Genomic DNA, 18,298 nt, shown 5'->3' with positions numbered 1-18,298 from the left:
CTTGTATGGGATTTTGAACCGGTTCCTCTTGAGGTTTCACTTGATTTGGATTTTAATTGAAGAAACCTGGAGGAGTCGCCGTTTGTCCATTCCTCCAACTAAAGTTTGGATGATTTTTCCAGCCAGGATTGTATGTGTTGGAGTTAGGTCCAGTAAAAGGTCTTTGATAGTTATTTACGGCATTGGCTTGTTCATTCAACACTCCTCGAAAGGCAGGTATTGTAGGACAGTTTTCAGTTGTGTGAATGTTGCAATCACAGATGCCGCAAACAATTTCCTTGACCTTATCCTTCTTTCCTTCCATGGCCTCAACTTTCCTTATGAGCGTAGTCACCTTACACTTGAGATCATCCTCTTCTTTCAAGAGATATAATCCACCTTTCTCCTTTAATTGAGTCGGCCTAGACGTGGTGTTCGACTTTGGGTAATAGTCCCAAGATTGTGTTTTTTCAGCCAAACTATCGAGGTAGTCCCATACCTCGTCGACATCTTTATTAATGAACTCTCCATTACACATTGTCTCGACCATTTGGCGCATGGAAGATGTCAGTCCATCATAGAAAAAATTTGTAATGCGCCACGTTTCAAATCCGTGTTGTGGGCATGAACTGACCAAATCTTTGAACCTTTCCCAACATTGAAAGAATGTTTCATCTTCCTTTTGGGCAAAATTCATGATTGCTTTTCTGAGGGTAATCGTTTTATGATGTGGGAAGAATTTTTTTATGAATTCCCTCTGCATGTCGTTCCATGTGCCAATGGATCTAGGACGCAGTGAATGTAACCACGTCTTAGCTTTCTCTTTTATGTCAACATTAAGATTCACCTCGATATTTAAGGATACATTAGGAAAACATAATGTAGCTATTATTTCATCGAACTCTTTCAAATGTAAATATGGACTTTCAGATTCAAGTCCATGGAATTTGGGAAGGAGTTGGATAACTCCTGGCTTGATGTCCATTTGTCCTGTGTTTTCAGGAAAAATCATGCATGAGGGCGTACTCACTCCCGCCGGTTGTAGAAAATCTCGTAAAGTACGAGGCGGGGGTGCCTGTTGCACCTCATTCTCATCTTGGGTATCCTCCACCCTGGGTGGAAGTAGAGGAGGTTGGTGTTCAGCCATAACTTCAGTTAACTCAGGGGATTTCGAGCGGTGTCTAGTCCTGCGATGGATAGTCAACCCCTCAACCAATCCTCCTTCAGTCAAGAGACGTCGAGTGTCGTCACGGGCCCACTTGGGCATGAAAACACTCGCAGCCCTCGATTAAAAACCTAATCCTAAGAAAGGAAAAGAAAATCTAGAAAGAAAGAGAGAGTTGGAAAGAAATTACCAAATTGGAGTCCTAAGTTAAAAACCTGCAAAATAAAACAAAAATAAGTTAGATTCTAAAAAGAAAAATAGCAGTAAATTAATTTCTAAAAGAAGGAATTCTTAAAAGAAAATGGAAATTTCTAAAATAAATTAGGAAAGATCTAAACTAGAAAGTAGATTATTAAAAGAGAACTGAAAGATAGGAAGTAGGGAAAGAGCTCACCGAATTTATATCTTAAAAGCCTACAAAATAGGAAGGTTAGTTTCTAAACAAAAATCCTAAAAATAAATGAGGAAACAAATTAGATTTAAAAAGAGTTAAAAATAGATAGTGAAAAACGAAAGAGAAAAGTTTCGAAAATTAGAGGATTTCTTCTAGAAAGGGAAATAACTACCCTAGTTTCTAAAAATAAACTGCTCCCTAAAAATAAAATAAAAATACTAGAATTAAAAATTTCAAAATTTAAACCTTAATTCTAAAAGGTAGAAAGAGAGAGAGATTAGGAAGGAATTACCAATTTAGAACTTATGTCAGGATCCTACAAAACAGGAAAACAGGTTAAGTTCTAAAAATAGAATAAAATAAAATGAAAACTTCTATCCTAAAGTAAGTAAAATCCTAATCCTAACCTAATTCTAAAACTAATTAATTCCAGGAAGACGTAACCATCAGTCCCCGGCAACGGCGCCAAAAACTTGTTCACTCCCCAAGTATAGGGTTGTGATGTAGTAATAAACTCGGTAAGACCGAGGTCGAATCCACAGGAACTGATACCTGTACGTTATCTGAAACCAAGTAGAACTAGAACTAGACTAAGATGTGATCTAAACCAAATAGAATTTAAGAAATAATTGTGGAAGAATTATCTAAGACTTTAAGGAATTCAGAGAAAGGGAACTAGGGATTCAGAGGATCCACTTGTAGAGATCAGGGAGATCATATGCCAGTATCACAAATTGTGAAAATTCACTGAACTGCCATTGATATAGGTTTCATAGGATTTTCCTGGTTTACAATCACTATACTCGAAAGTCGATTGATAGCTTCCTCCATTCGCTAAAGTCCTGCGTGAACTACACCAAGTCCAGATTCCAAGTGATCAATACCCTTTTTGTTAGTACCCATTAGTAACCTGTCTCTGATACCAATGATAGGTCCCAACACAGAGAATATACACACTAATACAAGTGTTCTCTTTGGGTGAGAACATACCACACTTTTGAATGCAAATACTTGATATCCATTAACGAAAACAATGGCTGCTTAAATAGGCAAAGCCATGTACCACAACCGAAATACAAGGAAAACGGGAAACTGCAACTAACAAATGGAACTTAACAAATGTAAAACAGAATGCCAATAACAGAGCATAATGAACGGAAGATAAATGACGTAAAACTCGCAACAGCTCATTCCACTTCTACACGTTGAGCTACGACCCAGTCCTGTATGCAACTCACGTCCCCAAATATTTGGGATTCGGTTTACCCCCCCTCTCAGATTGTCGTGGCTTAACAATAACTCAGCCCAAGTCCAGCCCTCATGCATCTAGGGTCAACCAAAACTCGAACCGAGGCTTACCCCTTTTGGCTCTAGCTAGTAGACCAAGGCCGGCTCAATGGCAAATTGCTTTTCATGCCTCCTCAAAGTGCCTATTGGTTCACTTTCTTTGATGGGCTGTTTATTTTGCCCCGACAATGGTTGCATTCAGCCGCAATAATAGCAATTTTACATTATTTGATTCAGCCCCTAATTTTGTCCTGTTCCAGACTAATACTTTGACTAAGCAGTTTAATGATTTGAGATCCTTCTGCCTGAAGATCATTTCATTCAGAACTTGCAGCTGTTACTGCTAAAGAAGGTGGTAGCCATGAGGCTCTGTTTTGGAATTATTTCCTCCTTAATCAGCTCTGTATCATAACAATATAAGATACCCAAACTTGTTTATTAATTATAGCTGCCCAGGCCATTTGAAATGTGGGTCCCATTGTAGATGGAGCATATATCTAAAATCACGCTGATCAAGCAACCTTAACCATCCAATTAAAGGCTATCAAGCAGAGAGTTCCAAGAAATGGGCCTCGGGACTGGATTGGCATGGGCCCATTTTCTACTTTATAGTTAAGTCTCCTCTTTGTTGATATAATCTGGCTATGGCTATTAAGGTAAATAAACCAGGCTATGGCTGACTCATTCCTATATCAAACCATTTCTAGGATGCACGTAAGTGTTAACAAAAAGTTCCAATTCCCAAATATTACAAAGCTATGAATGGGCTTGAAATACAAGCCCTTAAGTAAATGGGTTGAAGGAGTGGTGCTTGGGCCTAATAATTTGTTGACAAGTGGGACCACATGTTAAATTTTAAACTAAATTCTAAATCCAATTAGTAAACGGATGATGATCGGGTCACGGGTCCATGGGTTGTACCTCTGTTTGGGGTTTGAATGGTTGATATGTTTCGTAGAGGCCCACTTACCCCAAACTAGTCCCTCCCTCCGCCACTCTGCATAAATTGTGGATGTGTTTGATCTTTGTAGAGGTGATGGTGATGATGACAAAGAGGAGATGAGCTCCCCAGGATGCCTTCCCATCATCACTTCAAGTACCACGACACCCAAGCTATATACGTCGCGTTTTTCAGTCACCCTCGTCATATATGCAAGCTCTGCAAGAAGGAAGAAAGTTTAGTCATGTTCTTTCTCTTTGTTAATCATCAATAGCTTAACTCTTAAGCATATATCAAACTCACAGGGATTTCTTAATCTAGGTTTCTTATCTTCTAGGTTATTTTGCTTGTTAACCCCAAGGCATCTCTTCAAATTGTGCATATGCCAACTGCCATGTGTGTGGCACATCTGGGAGTTGCATAAGATGTGCTAAACTTTTAGATGATCTTGCTATTAAGTTAGGATGGTCTACTTATAAGGCATGCCACACGCATACATTGAGTGTGTACTATGGGCATTTTTTCTCAAAACTATCCATTGTTTTCATGTGTTGGTGGCCTGCCTGATAAGAGGACCAGATTAATCATTGTGTTGGGTCATCTGCATGGTTAGGCCTACCTTTATGTATGCCTCACATATCCCAAACACATAAGAAGTTGGCATGTGTAATCTAGAGTGTATTGATGCGTCTATAGGTATCGTTGTATCTGCACATTTCATTGGCAAGGATTGGGTGATATGGGCATGTTTCAAGAATTTTCCAATCTTGGAATTTCTTTTGTCGTGTGGGGCATTCACTGTGTGGGACATCACATCAACGGTTTGGATCATAGAGATGTCTAACCCTTATGCAACGGAGTAACCCAACCCTTATGCATCATTTTCACATTTACTCGTATGGGTAGAAGCAATGAACTTTTTCAATCATTTATTAAATAGTGAAGACTTATCCATCTATACTTGGTATCCATGTAAATCTATCCAGACCATCCAATTGGTGGCCAACAAATGGACAGCTGTGGAAAATGGAGAGAGTCACAAATTTAATAGCTGATAACATATGGTTAAGTTGGTTGGGTAAGAATCCTCGTCAATCTTACCATGCAGCAACATTACTCTCATCGTGCATAATGTAAAAATGATGGACCTCAAGTGCAGCAAAGGAAAAACATTCTTAACAGTATCTTCATTTGCATGGTTATATATTAGTTTTAAATACTCACAGATGCTTTACAATTTTTTAGTTAAACAAAGTTGGGGATTTGAACAATACAATCCCTTTTATGTTTCTTTGCAAGGCCTCTTACGACTGCTGGATGAAGGAATCTTCCAGTTTCCCTAGAGTGCCACATTTGACAACAGTATCGTAACTCATGCACAAACTTTACTATGTAATTTCCAACAAAAAAATAGAAAATCTTACGGAAAATAAAAGACCAGTTGCTAATAAAACTATTAAAGCATGGAGAATGAATTAGCAACTACCCTGGAGCGATGTATCCATAACTGCCTGCAAGCGTGGTCCAATTGGATGAATCGGGTATCAACAATCTAGCATTTCCGAAGTCAGGAACACAGGTCTCGAATTCTGAATTCAACATAATGTTATTGCATCATAGCTCTCGTTGGATAATTGGTTGAGTGCAATCATGGTACATGTAAGATAATGCATGGGTAACACCTTTAATAACTTTCACTCTTATATTCCAACCCAACTGTGCAGCTCATTTATCGTTGCTTAGGATGTTGGCCAAGCTTTCCCTTTCCATGTAATCATAAACTAGAAATGAAAATTGATCATGGAAAAAAAATATATATAAAGCTTCACAATGTTGCGATGACAAATTTCTGTTAATGCTCGAATTTTATTTCTAAAACTTCTTTGATCAATTTGATCCGCACCTTTGAAGGGATAAAGTTTCTTCACAACTACTTCATCCCCTAGATGCATTGGACGGTTCGGATCGTCCAAATGGATGATCACAGTGGCCTATTATATGTCTCAGTGGTCGGACATTGTCGAAAAAACAGAATTGATATGCGCTGACCCGTCTCTTGGTTTCAGTGCAGCGCGGGAGTGCATTGACTGTGCACTCTCATGCCCCCATGTGGGGTTCACTGTGATGCTTATGAGAAATCCGCTCCACCCATCCTCTTTCTCGTCTAGTTTAAGGGGTTGAGACCGAAATTGAGGCACATCCAGAGATCAGGTGGCCCCCAAATCGATTATTCATGCACTAATCTGACCGTTGGGACACTATTACAGGGATCCAAGGGCTGAATTTCAACATGTACGGTTAATTTAGAGTCTTTAGGCCCAATATAAAGTTTTGAGCCAAACGAATGGTGGGAACCCTGTGATATTTCTTTCTAAACTATTTTTAAGCCTTTTTAGCATGAATTGCTTGATTTTATCGGATCTCTATTTGTAAATTTTTCGATCTCGGTCCCCTGCGGTCCGTCTCTTGCCTTGGTGATTTTTTAGGGTTAAATTCATGCCTTTAGTATCATTTTTCAGTTCAAGCTCTTAAATTTACCTTGCAACAAAAACACGATTAAAATAGGACGTTAATCATTATCATGTTTGTAAAATCAGGCAATAACCAGGGTCTAATATGCAATATTTGACCCTCAACAGCGATCAAACAAATGGTCCTTGAATTCATAGGATTTATTTATTTAAATTAATTTCTAGGGTTAGACCGAGTCAGTATTGGTTCACCAAGTTTCCCTTTGGTATTTCGTCACTTTTTGGTGGGCCACTTTCTGGGCATAACAATATTAGAACGTCATGAAATTGGTCACCATCGAGCTGGCTTCAAAATGATCCCATGATCATACGATTCTGATACAGTTGATGTGAGGTACAACCAATTGGTTTCTTAGTTGGGCATGAGGTTTTCAACGTCAAACATAGAGCTTGCGAGTCAATTACACTCTGAACATTATGTGCAGGAATGAATGATAATGAAAAGGGGGTGACAAAAATGCCATGACAACAGCATAGCCATTCATAAAAGCTAATGCATGTGTACATGTTCGTGCACTTTTCTATGCATATGTGTTTGAACAGAATATTCAGTCTGTCCAAATTCCTAAACATTAATTCGCAGAGGCCTATGTTAACAAAACAGTTAATATGTTAAACAGGAAAGAAAGGCCCTATGTCAACAAGGAAAAAGAGGTTATCGAATCCATGCACCATGCATGATGTTATGCGTGAGGCTATTAGCTACCAGAAAAACTGGATGCAGGTGGACCCAAATGGATTGGCAACGTAACAAAAATATTACTGGTTGGACAATCTTAGTTGTCCAACTGCCTGCCTACAAATGAGTGGTAGAAAAAAAAAAAGTGGAAATGGACAGCACTCTTTACGAACTAGTTCAATTGGATAGGTATAGATTCATCTCATGTAGCAAATTTTAGGATATGATCCATCCATGGTGGGTCCATGAGATGAACTATCCAGATCAAGGACTGGTATGACCTCTCCAATTAGCGTTATTACACCAGATAAGGAAATTAGTGTGCTGCACACAGGTTTCATTTCTCCCATAAGAAAGTGGCACAATAGGAGACATACAAAATAAAAATACATAACTTAGGGGGTGTTTGGGAACATGGAAACCCTGGAAATGAAATTGCTTTCCGTGGAAACCCGCTTTTTCTCCATTTGCAAAAAGAAAGAAAGAAAAAAAAAAAAAAGTAGTGTTGCAAACTGATTTCCATTTCTAAGATTTTCCTTGAAAAACTGTGCAGATTCATCTCTCTCAAAAAAGAGACACTGATGACTTCTGAGGCAAAGAAGACAACATGAGGTGACAGAACATGGAATCCCTGTAAAATTGGAATCCAAAACAAACAACAGAGAAAAGAAGAAACCATGGTTTCAATTTCCTGATGATTTCAGGTTACTTTTTCATATCCCCATTTTAGTAGTTATCCTTCCATTCAAACACATGAAAAGAAAAGGAAAAATAAAAAATAAAAACTAGAAGCATAGCGTGAAATACAGATACAAATCTTTCCACAGTATACAGAAACTTTCATTTCTAAAAAGAATGTCCCAATTGTTGAGCAATCCAGACCATTGGTGTGTTGCAGCCCACAGTCAATGAACCATGCACCCCTAGAAAAATAAATAAATAATCTCCTCGATTAGATGATCCCCCCACTATTAGGCTTGGAACTTGCCATAGTTAGAATGTGAACTGTTGCTGTAATTCACTTCCTAACCATCTATTTATAGGCCACAAATCTAACGGTTAAACAATTGAAGAGATTTTCTGGGGATTAATCAATCAGCAGTGGGACACAAAAGACTGGTGGTCTGATTACCAAACGGTGCGTATTTCACATTACAAATCACATAATTCCTATAAAAACTAATCCACATCGAATGTAGAGATTGCACGAAAACGCATGAAAAAACAATCATCAAATAATGCTTAAGCAGAGTATCCAAACCCAACTAATGCATAAAAACCGAATTGAGCTTCCAAAATTGGAGAAATATTAAAAAAGCGATGAAATGGAAATTCATTATTTTCTTTATTTCTCTTCTTTTCCCTTACATGAGGAAATGGAAGATGATGAGATGAGAGTTAGAGATTAGCAATATTACCATATTAGGCTTCGATGAGGCTGTGTTCTTCTCGGTCACCCCTTCGGAGTGGGAGAGGAGAAACCTGCAATCTTTCTCCAACCCAAACACTCCAATGCTCTCTTTAGCCGTTTATATTTTGGTGTCCAAAGCTCTGTTGGGCTTCGGGCTTGGCCCACTTTGGACTCATATCAGGTTTGGGCCCAGCCCAAATTTGTTAAAATCACTATTTTATACTTAAATGTTGTTAATCTATCTGTTGATCAAGTGGAGCACACATACACAATGAAATAGATGTTCAGAGAAATGAAACCAGTGGTATGAATTCAAGGAGAATGGGTTGTTGTCTAAAGGATGACTAGAATGGAATACTTATAGGAGCGAATGAAATTGGGTGAGTCTCAAATGACTTGAGCCCAGGCCCAAGCCAATACTGAGGCCCAAGCTTTTGCCATGAGCCGAGGTAGTGTATTCAAGCTAGATTCAAAGTAGAAATGAGCTCATGGAGCTTCTACGGGTCACCCAGTCCATTACTAGCCTTAATTTAAATACAAAGCATGTGGTCTAGCTTTGTTGTAGAATTATGTCATTCCTGAGTGACTCATGTATCCTTATTACTTTACACTTTCCTAGCAAAATTTCTAATAAGGTTGCATTACTTTGATGTGTATTATCAAAATTATGTACAAATTTAATTAGTTCAAAAGTATATTGAGAAGGTGAGCTGTATATTAAAATGTTATATTAGAGTACATTCAAAAAGTTATCTCTTCATTGAAATGCTATGCTAGAGCATTGAGAGCACTAATAAGTTCACGTGGTATTTCTAAATTTGCTGCAGATTGCCTGATTACCCAACTTTGTGGTGCCAACATGATGTATGTGTTTTATTGGTATGGTTCGTCTAATTTGCCTGATCAAAGATCAAGTGAACCACATCATAAGAAACAATGGAGATAATAATGCCCATAGATGAAGCCTTCTTAAGGCCTACTTTGATGTTTATTTGCCACCCAACCAGTTCATATGGTCACACACGCTTGAAGAAAGGAAAACAAAAATATCATTTTCATCCAAAACTTCTGTCACCCCTAAGAAACTTTCAATGGTAGGTATTTAATCCTCATTATTTCCTGTGATGTGGTCCATTTGAGGTGTGGTCCATATGGTCACACACTCTTGAAGAAAGGAAAACACAAATATCATTTTCATCCAAAACTTTTGTCACCCCTAAGAAACTTTCAATGGTAGGTATTTAATCCTCATTATTTCCTGTGATGTGGTCCATTTGAGGTTTGATATACCTCATTATAGGGCTCATGCCCTAAAATGACCTGGCAAAACGGATAGACAATATCAATAAAACATATTGTGGTAGGCCTTACATACTCAAGTCCTAGGTCATGAGTCAATCCATGTCCTTCAAAGTCACTTTTCATAAGAAGAAGAAGAAAAAAATCATCAAAAGCTCTTTTAAATGCCACAAACCTTATTACCTATGGGAGTGGATTAGGTGTTGCCCTTACAATTAATGACGCCCAACTTAATATATGTATTCTACCGTGCATGGCTTTCAAAGAAATGTCACTCTCTCCGTTAACTTTTCAAGCTCCCAAATAGAATCATATTTTACTTTATACAAAAAAGTAAATTTTTTATTTTTTTTATTTTTTTTTACCATCAAATATTAATATTATCTCATATATGGCAAAGCTACAAAAAAAAAAGAAAAAAAGGAGGGAAGTTAACAGCAAAAAGTAAATCATTCTCTTGAAAAAAAAATCATCTCAAGTATTTTCAAAGCTCCTAAACAAGTTTTGAAAATGTTGTCAGATGTCTTTAACCTGTACATGAAACAGGGGTTTGATCAGGTCGATCAATCAAGTGAACAAACATTCAGGGTGGGAACCACAAAGAAAGATATAGACCTCACCTGAAAACCTAAATTTTGCGTAAACATGGATTCCGCACACTGAATTACATTCATATCATAACAAGAAAAACACACCTTCTCTACATTGGATGATTTTCATACAATAAACACACATAATAATAATGTACTTGCCTCTACACACCCCCAACCTCAATGATTTTCATCCACCCAACTATACCTTGAGATCCATCAGCTGACGTAATGTAAGTGCATGGAATGGTCCTAGAGAGAAGGAAGGCCGACTAATAGATAACTCTTGAGCCACGTGGTGCATGGTTGGCCGAGAGTTTGGATCTAGCCGAATGCATGAAAGTGCCATGGACACCACAAATAAGACTTCCTGTGTAATCTCAGCCGTTGGATCCAAGAGACGTTGGTCCAACATATCCTTTAGCAGTGTGTCATGTCTACTTGGTGATGTCAAAGAGGAGATGAGCTCCCCAGGATGCCTTCCCATCATCACTTCAAGTGCCACAACACCAAAGCTATATACGTCACATTTTTCGGTCACCCTCATTGTAAATGCAAGCTCTGCAAGAAAGAAAATACTTCAGTCATGATCTTTTCTCCTCCTTAATCATTAATAGCTAAACTCTTAATCATATATCAAAGTCACATGGGTTTCTTAATCAAGGTTTCATATCTTTTAGGTTTTTATGCTTGTTAAGCCCAAGCCATCTTTATGAACTACGCATATGCCAACTGAGATGTATGTAGCACATCTGTGTGAGGTGTGATCTTGCTAAAAACCACTTGCCAGCCATGCTACATGTATACATTGTGTACCGTTGGCATTGTTTTTCCGAAAACTATCCATTGTTTTCACATGGTAGTGGCCCGCCTAATAAAGAACCAGATTAATAATTGTGTTGGGTGGTCTGCATGGTTGGGCCTACCTTTACGTGTGCCTCGGGTGTCCCAAACGCATGAGAAGTTGGCACATGTAAACCAGATTGTATTGATGTGTTTATAAGTATTGTTGTAGCTACACATTTCATTTGCAAGGATTGGGTGATATGAGCATTGTTTCAAGGATTTTTCCAATCTTGGAACTTCTTTTGTTGCATGAGGCATTCACTGTGTGGGACATTATATCTACGGTTTCGATCATAAAGCTGCTGAACCCTTATACAATGGAGGAAACACAACCATTCTCAAGGATCTATTGGCTGAACATTGCAGAGGATGCCATATTTCCATATGCATCATTTTCACATTTACTCATATGGGCCAGAAGCAGTGAGCTTTTTCAATCATTTCTTAAATAGAGATAACTCACCCATAGTACCCATGTAAATCAATCCAGACCATCTGAAAACATGGCCCCATATTGTAGATGGAGCAGATCCCAACAATTACACTTATTGGAGGATTTTATCTATCCCATCCAACTGGTGGCCAACTAATGTACAGTTAAGAAAAATAGTCAGCACCACAAATTTAATAGCTAATAACGTATGGTTTAGTTGGGTAACTTAAAATCATGGTTAGACTTACGATTATCTCCACCATGCATAATGTAAAAACGATGGACTATAAGTGCAGCTAAGAGAAAACATTATTCTTACAGTTATCTTCATTTGCATTGTTATATTATTTTTTATGTTGGGGATTGTAAAAATAGAAACCCATGTATGTTTATTTATAAGGCCTCTTACAGCTGTTGGATTAAGGAATCTTCCAGTTGCCCAAGATTGCAATATTTGACAACAATATGATAACTTATGCACAAACTTTAGTATGTAATTGCCAACAAAAAGAAAAAAGAAAAGGAAAAAAAAAAAAGAAAAAAAAAGAAGGAAAGCTTAAGAAAAATAAAAGACCAATTGCTAATAAAACTTTTAAAGCGTGGAGAATGAATTAACAGCTAACCTGGAGCGATGTATCCATAAGTGCCTGCGAGCGTAGTCCAATTGGATGAATCAGGTATCAACAATCTTGCAGTGCCGAAGTCAGAGACACAGGCCTCAAATTCTGAATTCAGCAGCACGTTGTTGCTTGATAGGTCTCGATGGACAATTGGTTGGGTGCAATCATGGTGCATGTAAGATAATGCATGGGCCACACCTTTAATAACCTTCACCCTTAGAGTCCACTCCAACTCTGCAGCTCCTCTGTCATTGCTTAGGATGCTAGCCAAGCTTCCCCTTTCCATGTACTCATACACAAGAAATGAGAATTGAGCATGGGAACAAAAACCATAAAGCTTCACAATGTTGCGATGGCGGATTTCTGTTAATGCTCGAATCTCATTTCTAAAACTTCTTTGATCAGATTGATCCCCACCTCCGAGTGGGTGAAGTTTCTTCACAGCTACTACTTGGCCTGATGGTAGATTTGCTTTGTAAACTTTTCCATACCCTCCAGTTCCGATGCAGTATTTGTCGTTGAAACTCTCTGTCGCTTCCACTATCTGTTCAAATGCATCAATCCCATCATAATTCCATATTGAAAATGGATTTCTGCTGCTCCTTTCAAGAACCTCTTTCTCTTTATTTCTTCGTCTTTGGTAATAAATGGAAGAAACGCCGATGACTATAAATAAAAGAAACAAGGCTGCCAAGAGAGGAAGAACAATGAAGATGACAACTTGGTGGGATTTTCTTGTATCACCATGGCTTGTTGAAGGAGCATTGCAGGGTCTCAAACCTTGCATTTCACCACATAAGCCTTTGTTTTTTATGAATGCCTCTGCAGGAGCCTTCTGAAAGGCTTTGTTGTTGGGAATAGGGCCTTCCAAATCATTGTATGAAAAATCTACGGATTGTAAGCTGAGCATCCCTTCAAAAGATTTTGGAATTGAGCCAGACAACATGTTGTGGGAGAGGTTTAACATTTCCAGCATCTGCAAGTTCCCAATTTGTGATGATATCTCTCCATTGAGTGAATTATGGCTAAGGTCTAATGCACCCTGTAGGTGTATCAGGTTGCCTATCTGAAATGGAATGCTTCCATTCAAATAATTTTGACTCAATTTTAGATACCATAGTTTGATGCAATTCCCCAACTGAGGTGGTATTGGACCAGCTAGGTTGTTCATTGATAGGTCCAGAATCTCCAAATTGGTCAGTTTCCCAATTTCTTGAGGAACCCTATTAGAAAGCTGGTTATTACTTAAATTCAAGTTGAACAATGAAGTCAACCTCCCCAATTCCTTTGGAATCTCTCCTACCAGACGGTTTGAAGAAAGACCAAGCACTCCAAGCCGCGTCAACCGCCCAATCTCGCAAGGAATTCTACCAGTGATCATGTTTCCAGAGAATCGTAGCGTCATCAAGTTTCTGCATTCTCCCCAGTTCGGTGAGAGTTCACCAAACAACCTGTTGTTGCTGACATCCATGAAATATAGATGTGGGTATACACCAAAGACCTCTGATACATTTGCAATGAGCTGGTTTCCGTCGAGTCGAACTCTAGTTAACCTAGTGCAATTTCTGAAGCTTTTTGGGATCTCACCAGTTAAATGGTTGTCACTTGCAATGAAGAGTTCAAGCTTGGTCAAGTTTCCTAAAGTGGAAGGGATAGAACCTGTTAGAAGGTTTCTGTATAGCACAAGCACATTGAGTTTTACCAAATTCCCAATTTCCAGAGGAATTGAACCAGAAATTTGATTGCTAGAGAGGTACAAAAGTGTAAGGTTTCTCAAATTACCTAAAGCAGGAGGGATTGGACCTGTCAGATTGTTATCGCTCAAATCCAAATCAACCAAATTCTCGAGATTTCCTAATTGTGCAGGAATTGAACCAGAAATTTGATTTGTGTTGAGGTACAAAACTGTAAGGTTTCTCAAATTACCTAAAGCAGGAGGGATTGGACCTGTCAGATTGTTATAGCCCAACTCCAAATCAACCAAATTCTTGAGATTTCCTAATTGTGCAGGAATTGAACCAGAAATTTGATTGTTGTTGAGGTACAAAACTGTAAGGTTTCTCAAATTACCTAAAGTAGGAGGGATTGGACCTATCAGATTGTTATAGCTCAACTGCAAATCAACCAAATTCTTGAGATTTCCTAATTGTGCAGGAATTGAACCAGAAATTTGATTGTTGTTGAGGTACAAAACTGTAAGGTTTCTCAAATTACCTAAAGTAGGAGGGATTGGACCTATCAGATTGTTATAGCTCAACTGCAAATCAACCAAATTCTTGAGATTTCCTAATTGTGCAGGAATTGAACCAGAAATTTGATTGCTGTAGAGGTACAAAAGTGTAAGGTTTCTCAAATTACCTAAAGCAGGAGGGATTGGACCTGTCAGATTGTTATCGCTCAACTCCAAATCAACCAAATTCTTGAGATTTCCTAATTGTGCAGGAATTGAACCAGAAATTTGATTGCTGTGGAGGTACAAAAGTGTAAGGTTTCTCAAATTACCTAAAGCAGGAGGGATTGGACCTGTCAGATTGTTATTGCCCAACTCCAAATCAACCAAATTCTTGAGATTTCCTAATTGTGCAGGAATTGAACCAGAAATTTGATTGTTGTTGAGGTACAAAACTGTAAGGTTTCTCAAATTACCTAAAGCAGGAGGGATTGGACCTGTCAGATTGTTATAGCTCAACTCCAAATCAACCAAATTCTTGAGATTTCCTAATTGTGCAGGAATTGAACCAGAAATTTGATTGCTGTGGAGGTACAAAACTGTAAGGTTTCTCAAATTACCTAAAGCAGGAGGGATTGGACCTGTCAGATTGTTATCGCTCAACTCCAAATCAACCAAATTCTCGAGATTTCCTAATTGTGCAGGAATTGAACCAGAAATTTGATTTGTGTTGAGGAACAAAACTGTAAGGTTTCTCAAATTACCTAAAGCAGGAGGGATTGGACCTGTCAGATTGTTATAGCCCAACTCCAAATCAACCAAATTCTTGAGATTTCCTAATTGTGCAGGAATTGAACCAGAAATTTGATTGTTGTTGAGGTACAAAACTGTAAGGTTTCTCAAATTACCTAAAGTAGGAGGGATTGGACCTGTCAGATTGTTATAGCTCAACCGCAAATCAACCAAATTCTTGAGATTTCCTAATTGTGCAGGAATTGAACCAGAAATTTGATTGCTGTAGAGGTACAAAAGTGTAAGGTTTCTCAAATTACCTAAAGCAGGAGGGATTGGACCTGTCAGATTGTTATCGCTCAACTCCAAATCAACCAAATTCTTGAGATTTCCTAATTGTGCAGGAATCGAACCAGAAATTTGATTGTCAGAGAGGTAGAGGACTGTCAGCCTGGTCAAGTTACCTAAAGATGGAGGAATAGGCCCAGTTATTTCATTAGACGAGATGATGAGCTCTGAAAGGTGAGAAAGGTTAGCCATTGAAAGAGGTAGAACTCCAGAGAGTTTATTCACAGAGATATTGAAGGAGACGAGTCTGGAAAGAGTGCCAATATCAGCTGGGATGGTTCCAGTGAGTGTGTTGTTACTGAGATTGAGACGGAATAGGTTTGGAAATGACGAGAAGCTCAAGTTATCAAGCTTACCTTGCAAGCCTGCACTCGGTAAGCTTATCTCTATTACACTTCCAAGGCCGTTGCAGTAGATCCCAACCCATTTACATGGAGAGATTGTGTTGGCACTAGCATTAGCAGATGGAAGTGACCATGAATGGAGAGCTTGTGGCGAGAAGACGCTGGCTTTCCATTCCAAGAGAGCCTCTGCCTCTCCGAGTGTGGATGCAGGTGCTGTTGTAAAGGCATTGGAAGAAAGAAATTCTAATAATAAAAGAAGAAAAGCAAGAGAGAGAGATTTCTGTATGGCCATGGCTGTTGTTGCTTATGCTCTGTTACGAACTTACGAGGATGGGTATTTATAGGAGGAGGTTGATCCTACTCTGGACAAGAACAGCTTGTCTTACTCTTACCAAAAAAAAGAAAAAAAAAAAAAAGAAAAAAAGAAAAACAAAAAAAGAGAAGAAAAAGAGAGAGTTAATTGATACAGGCGCTGATCGTAGAAATGCATGTGCACACGATCTAAACGCCCCCAATTTGTGGACCCTAACTTAAATGAGGAATAATAGCTGAAATTAGATCCGTTGGACCTATCTCACCTCTGAATGGACGCGGATTGCGTGCCAAGGACGCGGATTGGCTACTGATGCTGCTACTAGCTACTGGTCGGTGCTCTGTGGGCCCCACCATGATGTATGTGTTTCATCCATGCCGTCCATTCTTTTTCTTTTTTTTTTTTTTTTTAGTTCATTTTATGGTATGAGCCTACAAATGAGGTAGATCCAAATATTAATTTGACCGCTTCACAAGAAACAGTGTTGATTGAATGCCCATCTTGAATTGAGTCCAGAGGAACTGTTGTTCCTGATGGAGGGGGATTCTGCAAGTTCTGGCAGTTGTGAGTGCTTCTGTTGCCTCTTTGTTGTCTGTTTCAGGTTTTGTGGCCGAGTTTTGTTGAAAGCCTCTTTAGCCTTTTCAACACTGGGAAGATTGCATCCACATTTCATGTGCTACTTTCTTTTTTGTAATTTTGTTGATGCTATTCAGAGGTCTATATGATAGGTAAGGCTCCTTTTTTTTTTTTAATTAAAAAAAAAAAAAACCTGAAGGATCCTGATCAGATGGTTTATGTGTACTTTGAAAAGAAATAAAAGGGCTCTGGCATTGCCGACACAGCACACATGTGTCACACGATTGAATTCGAGCCTAACCAACAAAATATAAAAATAAAAATCCACTTATCACAGGATCATCATTGTGTGAGTTCCATGCATCTAAAATCATGCAAATATGATCATCATGGGAGAAAACATGATTTGAACCATTGGACACTTTCTTATAACCATTCATTTTATTTCAATAGGTGTGGCCCGCCTGATGATCATTAGGCTATGTTTTTAAGACATGAAAACTAGATATTGTTAGTATAACCTAAGGAGCAGCTCTAGTCTCACATGAGTATGGCTTGTCTCACTCACATTAGCAAAAGTAAAACAAGGCAAGTGAAGTGATGCAATGGCAATAAGATGAGCTTTCATGGAAAGAGGTAAAGACTACTTTTGTCTCTCTTAAGTTGTGTAAACTTCCAAAGCAGACTGGAATTCCAATGCACGTTTCGATAGCTTATAATGTAGTTAATTATAAATAATAAAAACAAAGTATTATAGCATAATACAATATGTTAATAAAAGGTGTTTGGAACACTCATTAAGATATTAATCTAAAGGTATTATACATGCTTAATGACTTGTTTTATTAATTTTTAGAAACCTAGAATTGTAAGCTTAAGTCATTTCATGCGCTCTCTCCCTCTCACATTTCTCTCATCTCCAATCTGTCTCATCCTCTCCCCAGTGGTCCCCACACCATGTGGGGTCCAAACCAGTGATTGGATCTCCTCAATTGTAATCAATGCACCTTCCTTTTTCCAATCCATGATTGGATGGTTATGACAATCAACTCTAGCTACTTAGAGTCAAGTCTCCATTTTGTTGGGTTTTGCCAATTTTCAAGTAGTAGGCCCATCAATGGATGTATTTGGTCTAGTTTTAAGCTGATTTGTTTGGCTTATCAAGCCTAGTCTATTACAAGTTTTATTTTGCATGGCCCACATTGAAAGAGACCATTGAATTAGAGCTGGCAATATTCTTCAACTCTGTCAGCCCATGGCCGGATTGCCAGTACTCACCTCAGGTCATGCATATTGTGTTGTGCTTCGTTTTTAGCCTGAAACTATTAAGTAGGTTAGAAGATGTGGCATGCAATGACATGGAGAGAGAAAGGAAGAGAGAAATTGGGACTGTAATGGCCTGAATTGCATAGGCACATGGAAAGGATGACATGTGCCAGCTAACTAATCATTATGGGACAAACATGCATCAGATCCACACTATAGGGAAATCCAAGACTTACATCAACCGCACCATAGGGAAGATGGTTTTTCACAACATGGAACAGTGTAAAATCATTCCTAAAATTTTTTAAATCACATGGTTTGGCCAACATGACTATCAGAATGCCTTAATTCTTGGAGAATCAATTAATCTTGGTG

General features: G+C 38.5%; 1 protein-coding gene and 1 non-coding gene across 4 annotated transcripts in view; one reads left to right on the top strand and one right to left on the bottom strand.

The window, feature by feature from the left end:
- The first annotated feature begins 587 nt into the window (after positions 1-587).
- On the top strand, positions 588-694 carry LOC131217698 (small nucleolar RNA R71). The gene has a single exon (XR_009157290.1). It is a non-coding gene; the product is annotated as a small nucleolar RNA R71 (small nucleolar RNA).
- A 6,959-nt stretch (positions 695-7,653) lies between these two features.
- Positions 7,654-18,298, bottom strand: part of LOC131257973 (probable leucine-rich repeat receptor-like protein kinase At1g35710) — a 35,405-nt gene continuing 24,760 nt past the window's right edge. For 2 of the 3 annotated variants that reach the window (XM_058258967.1, XM_058258968.1), the window contains 2 exons: positions 12,178-15,417; positions 10,302-10,836 (listed from right to left, as the gene is read on the bottom strand). In XM_058258967.1, the coding sequence (XP_058114950.1) occupies positions 10,478-10,836; positions 12,178-15,417 (3,599 nt within the window). In that variant the 3' untranslated portion in view covers positions 10,302-10,477. Of the gene's footprint in view, positions 7,899-10,301; positions 10,837-12,177; positions 15,418-18,298 lie in introns of those variants that run through there. The other variant, XM_058258970.1, reaches the window with a different exon arrangement.

This window comes from Magnolia sinica, chromosome 10 (assembly GCF_029962835.1).
Source record: "Magnolia sinica isolate HGM2019 chromosome 10, MsV1, whole genome shotgun sequence".
NCBI lineage: Eukaryota > Viridiplantae > Streptophyta > Magnoliopsida > Magnoliales > Magnoliaceae > Magnolia > Magnolia sinica.
This window is presented reverse-complemented; position numbering and strand designations above follow the sequence as displayed.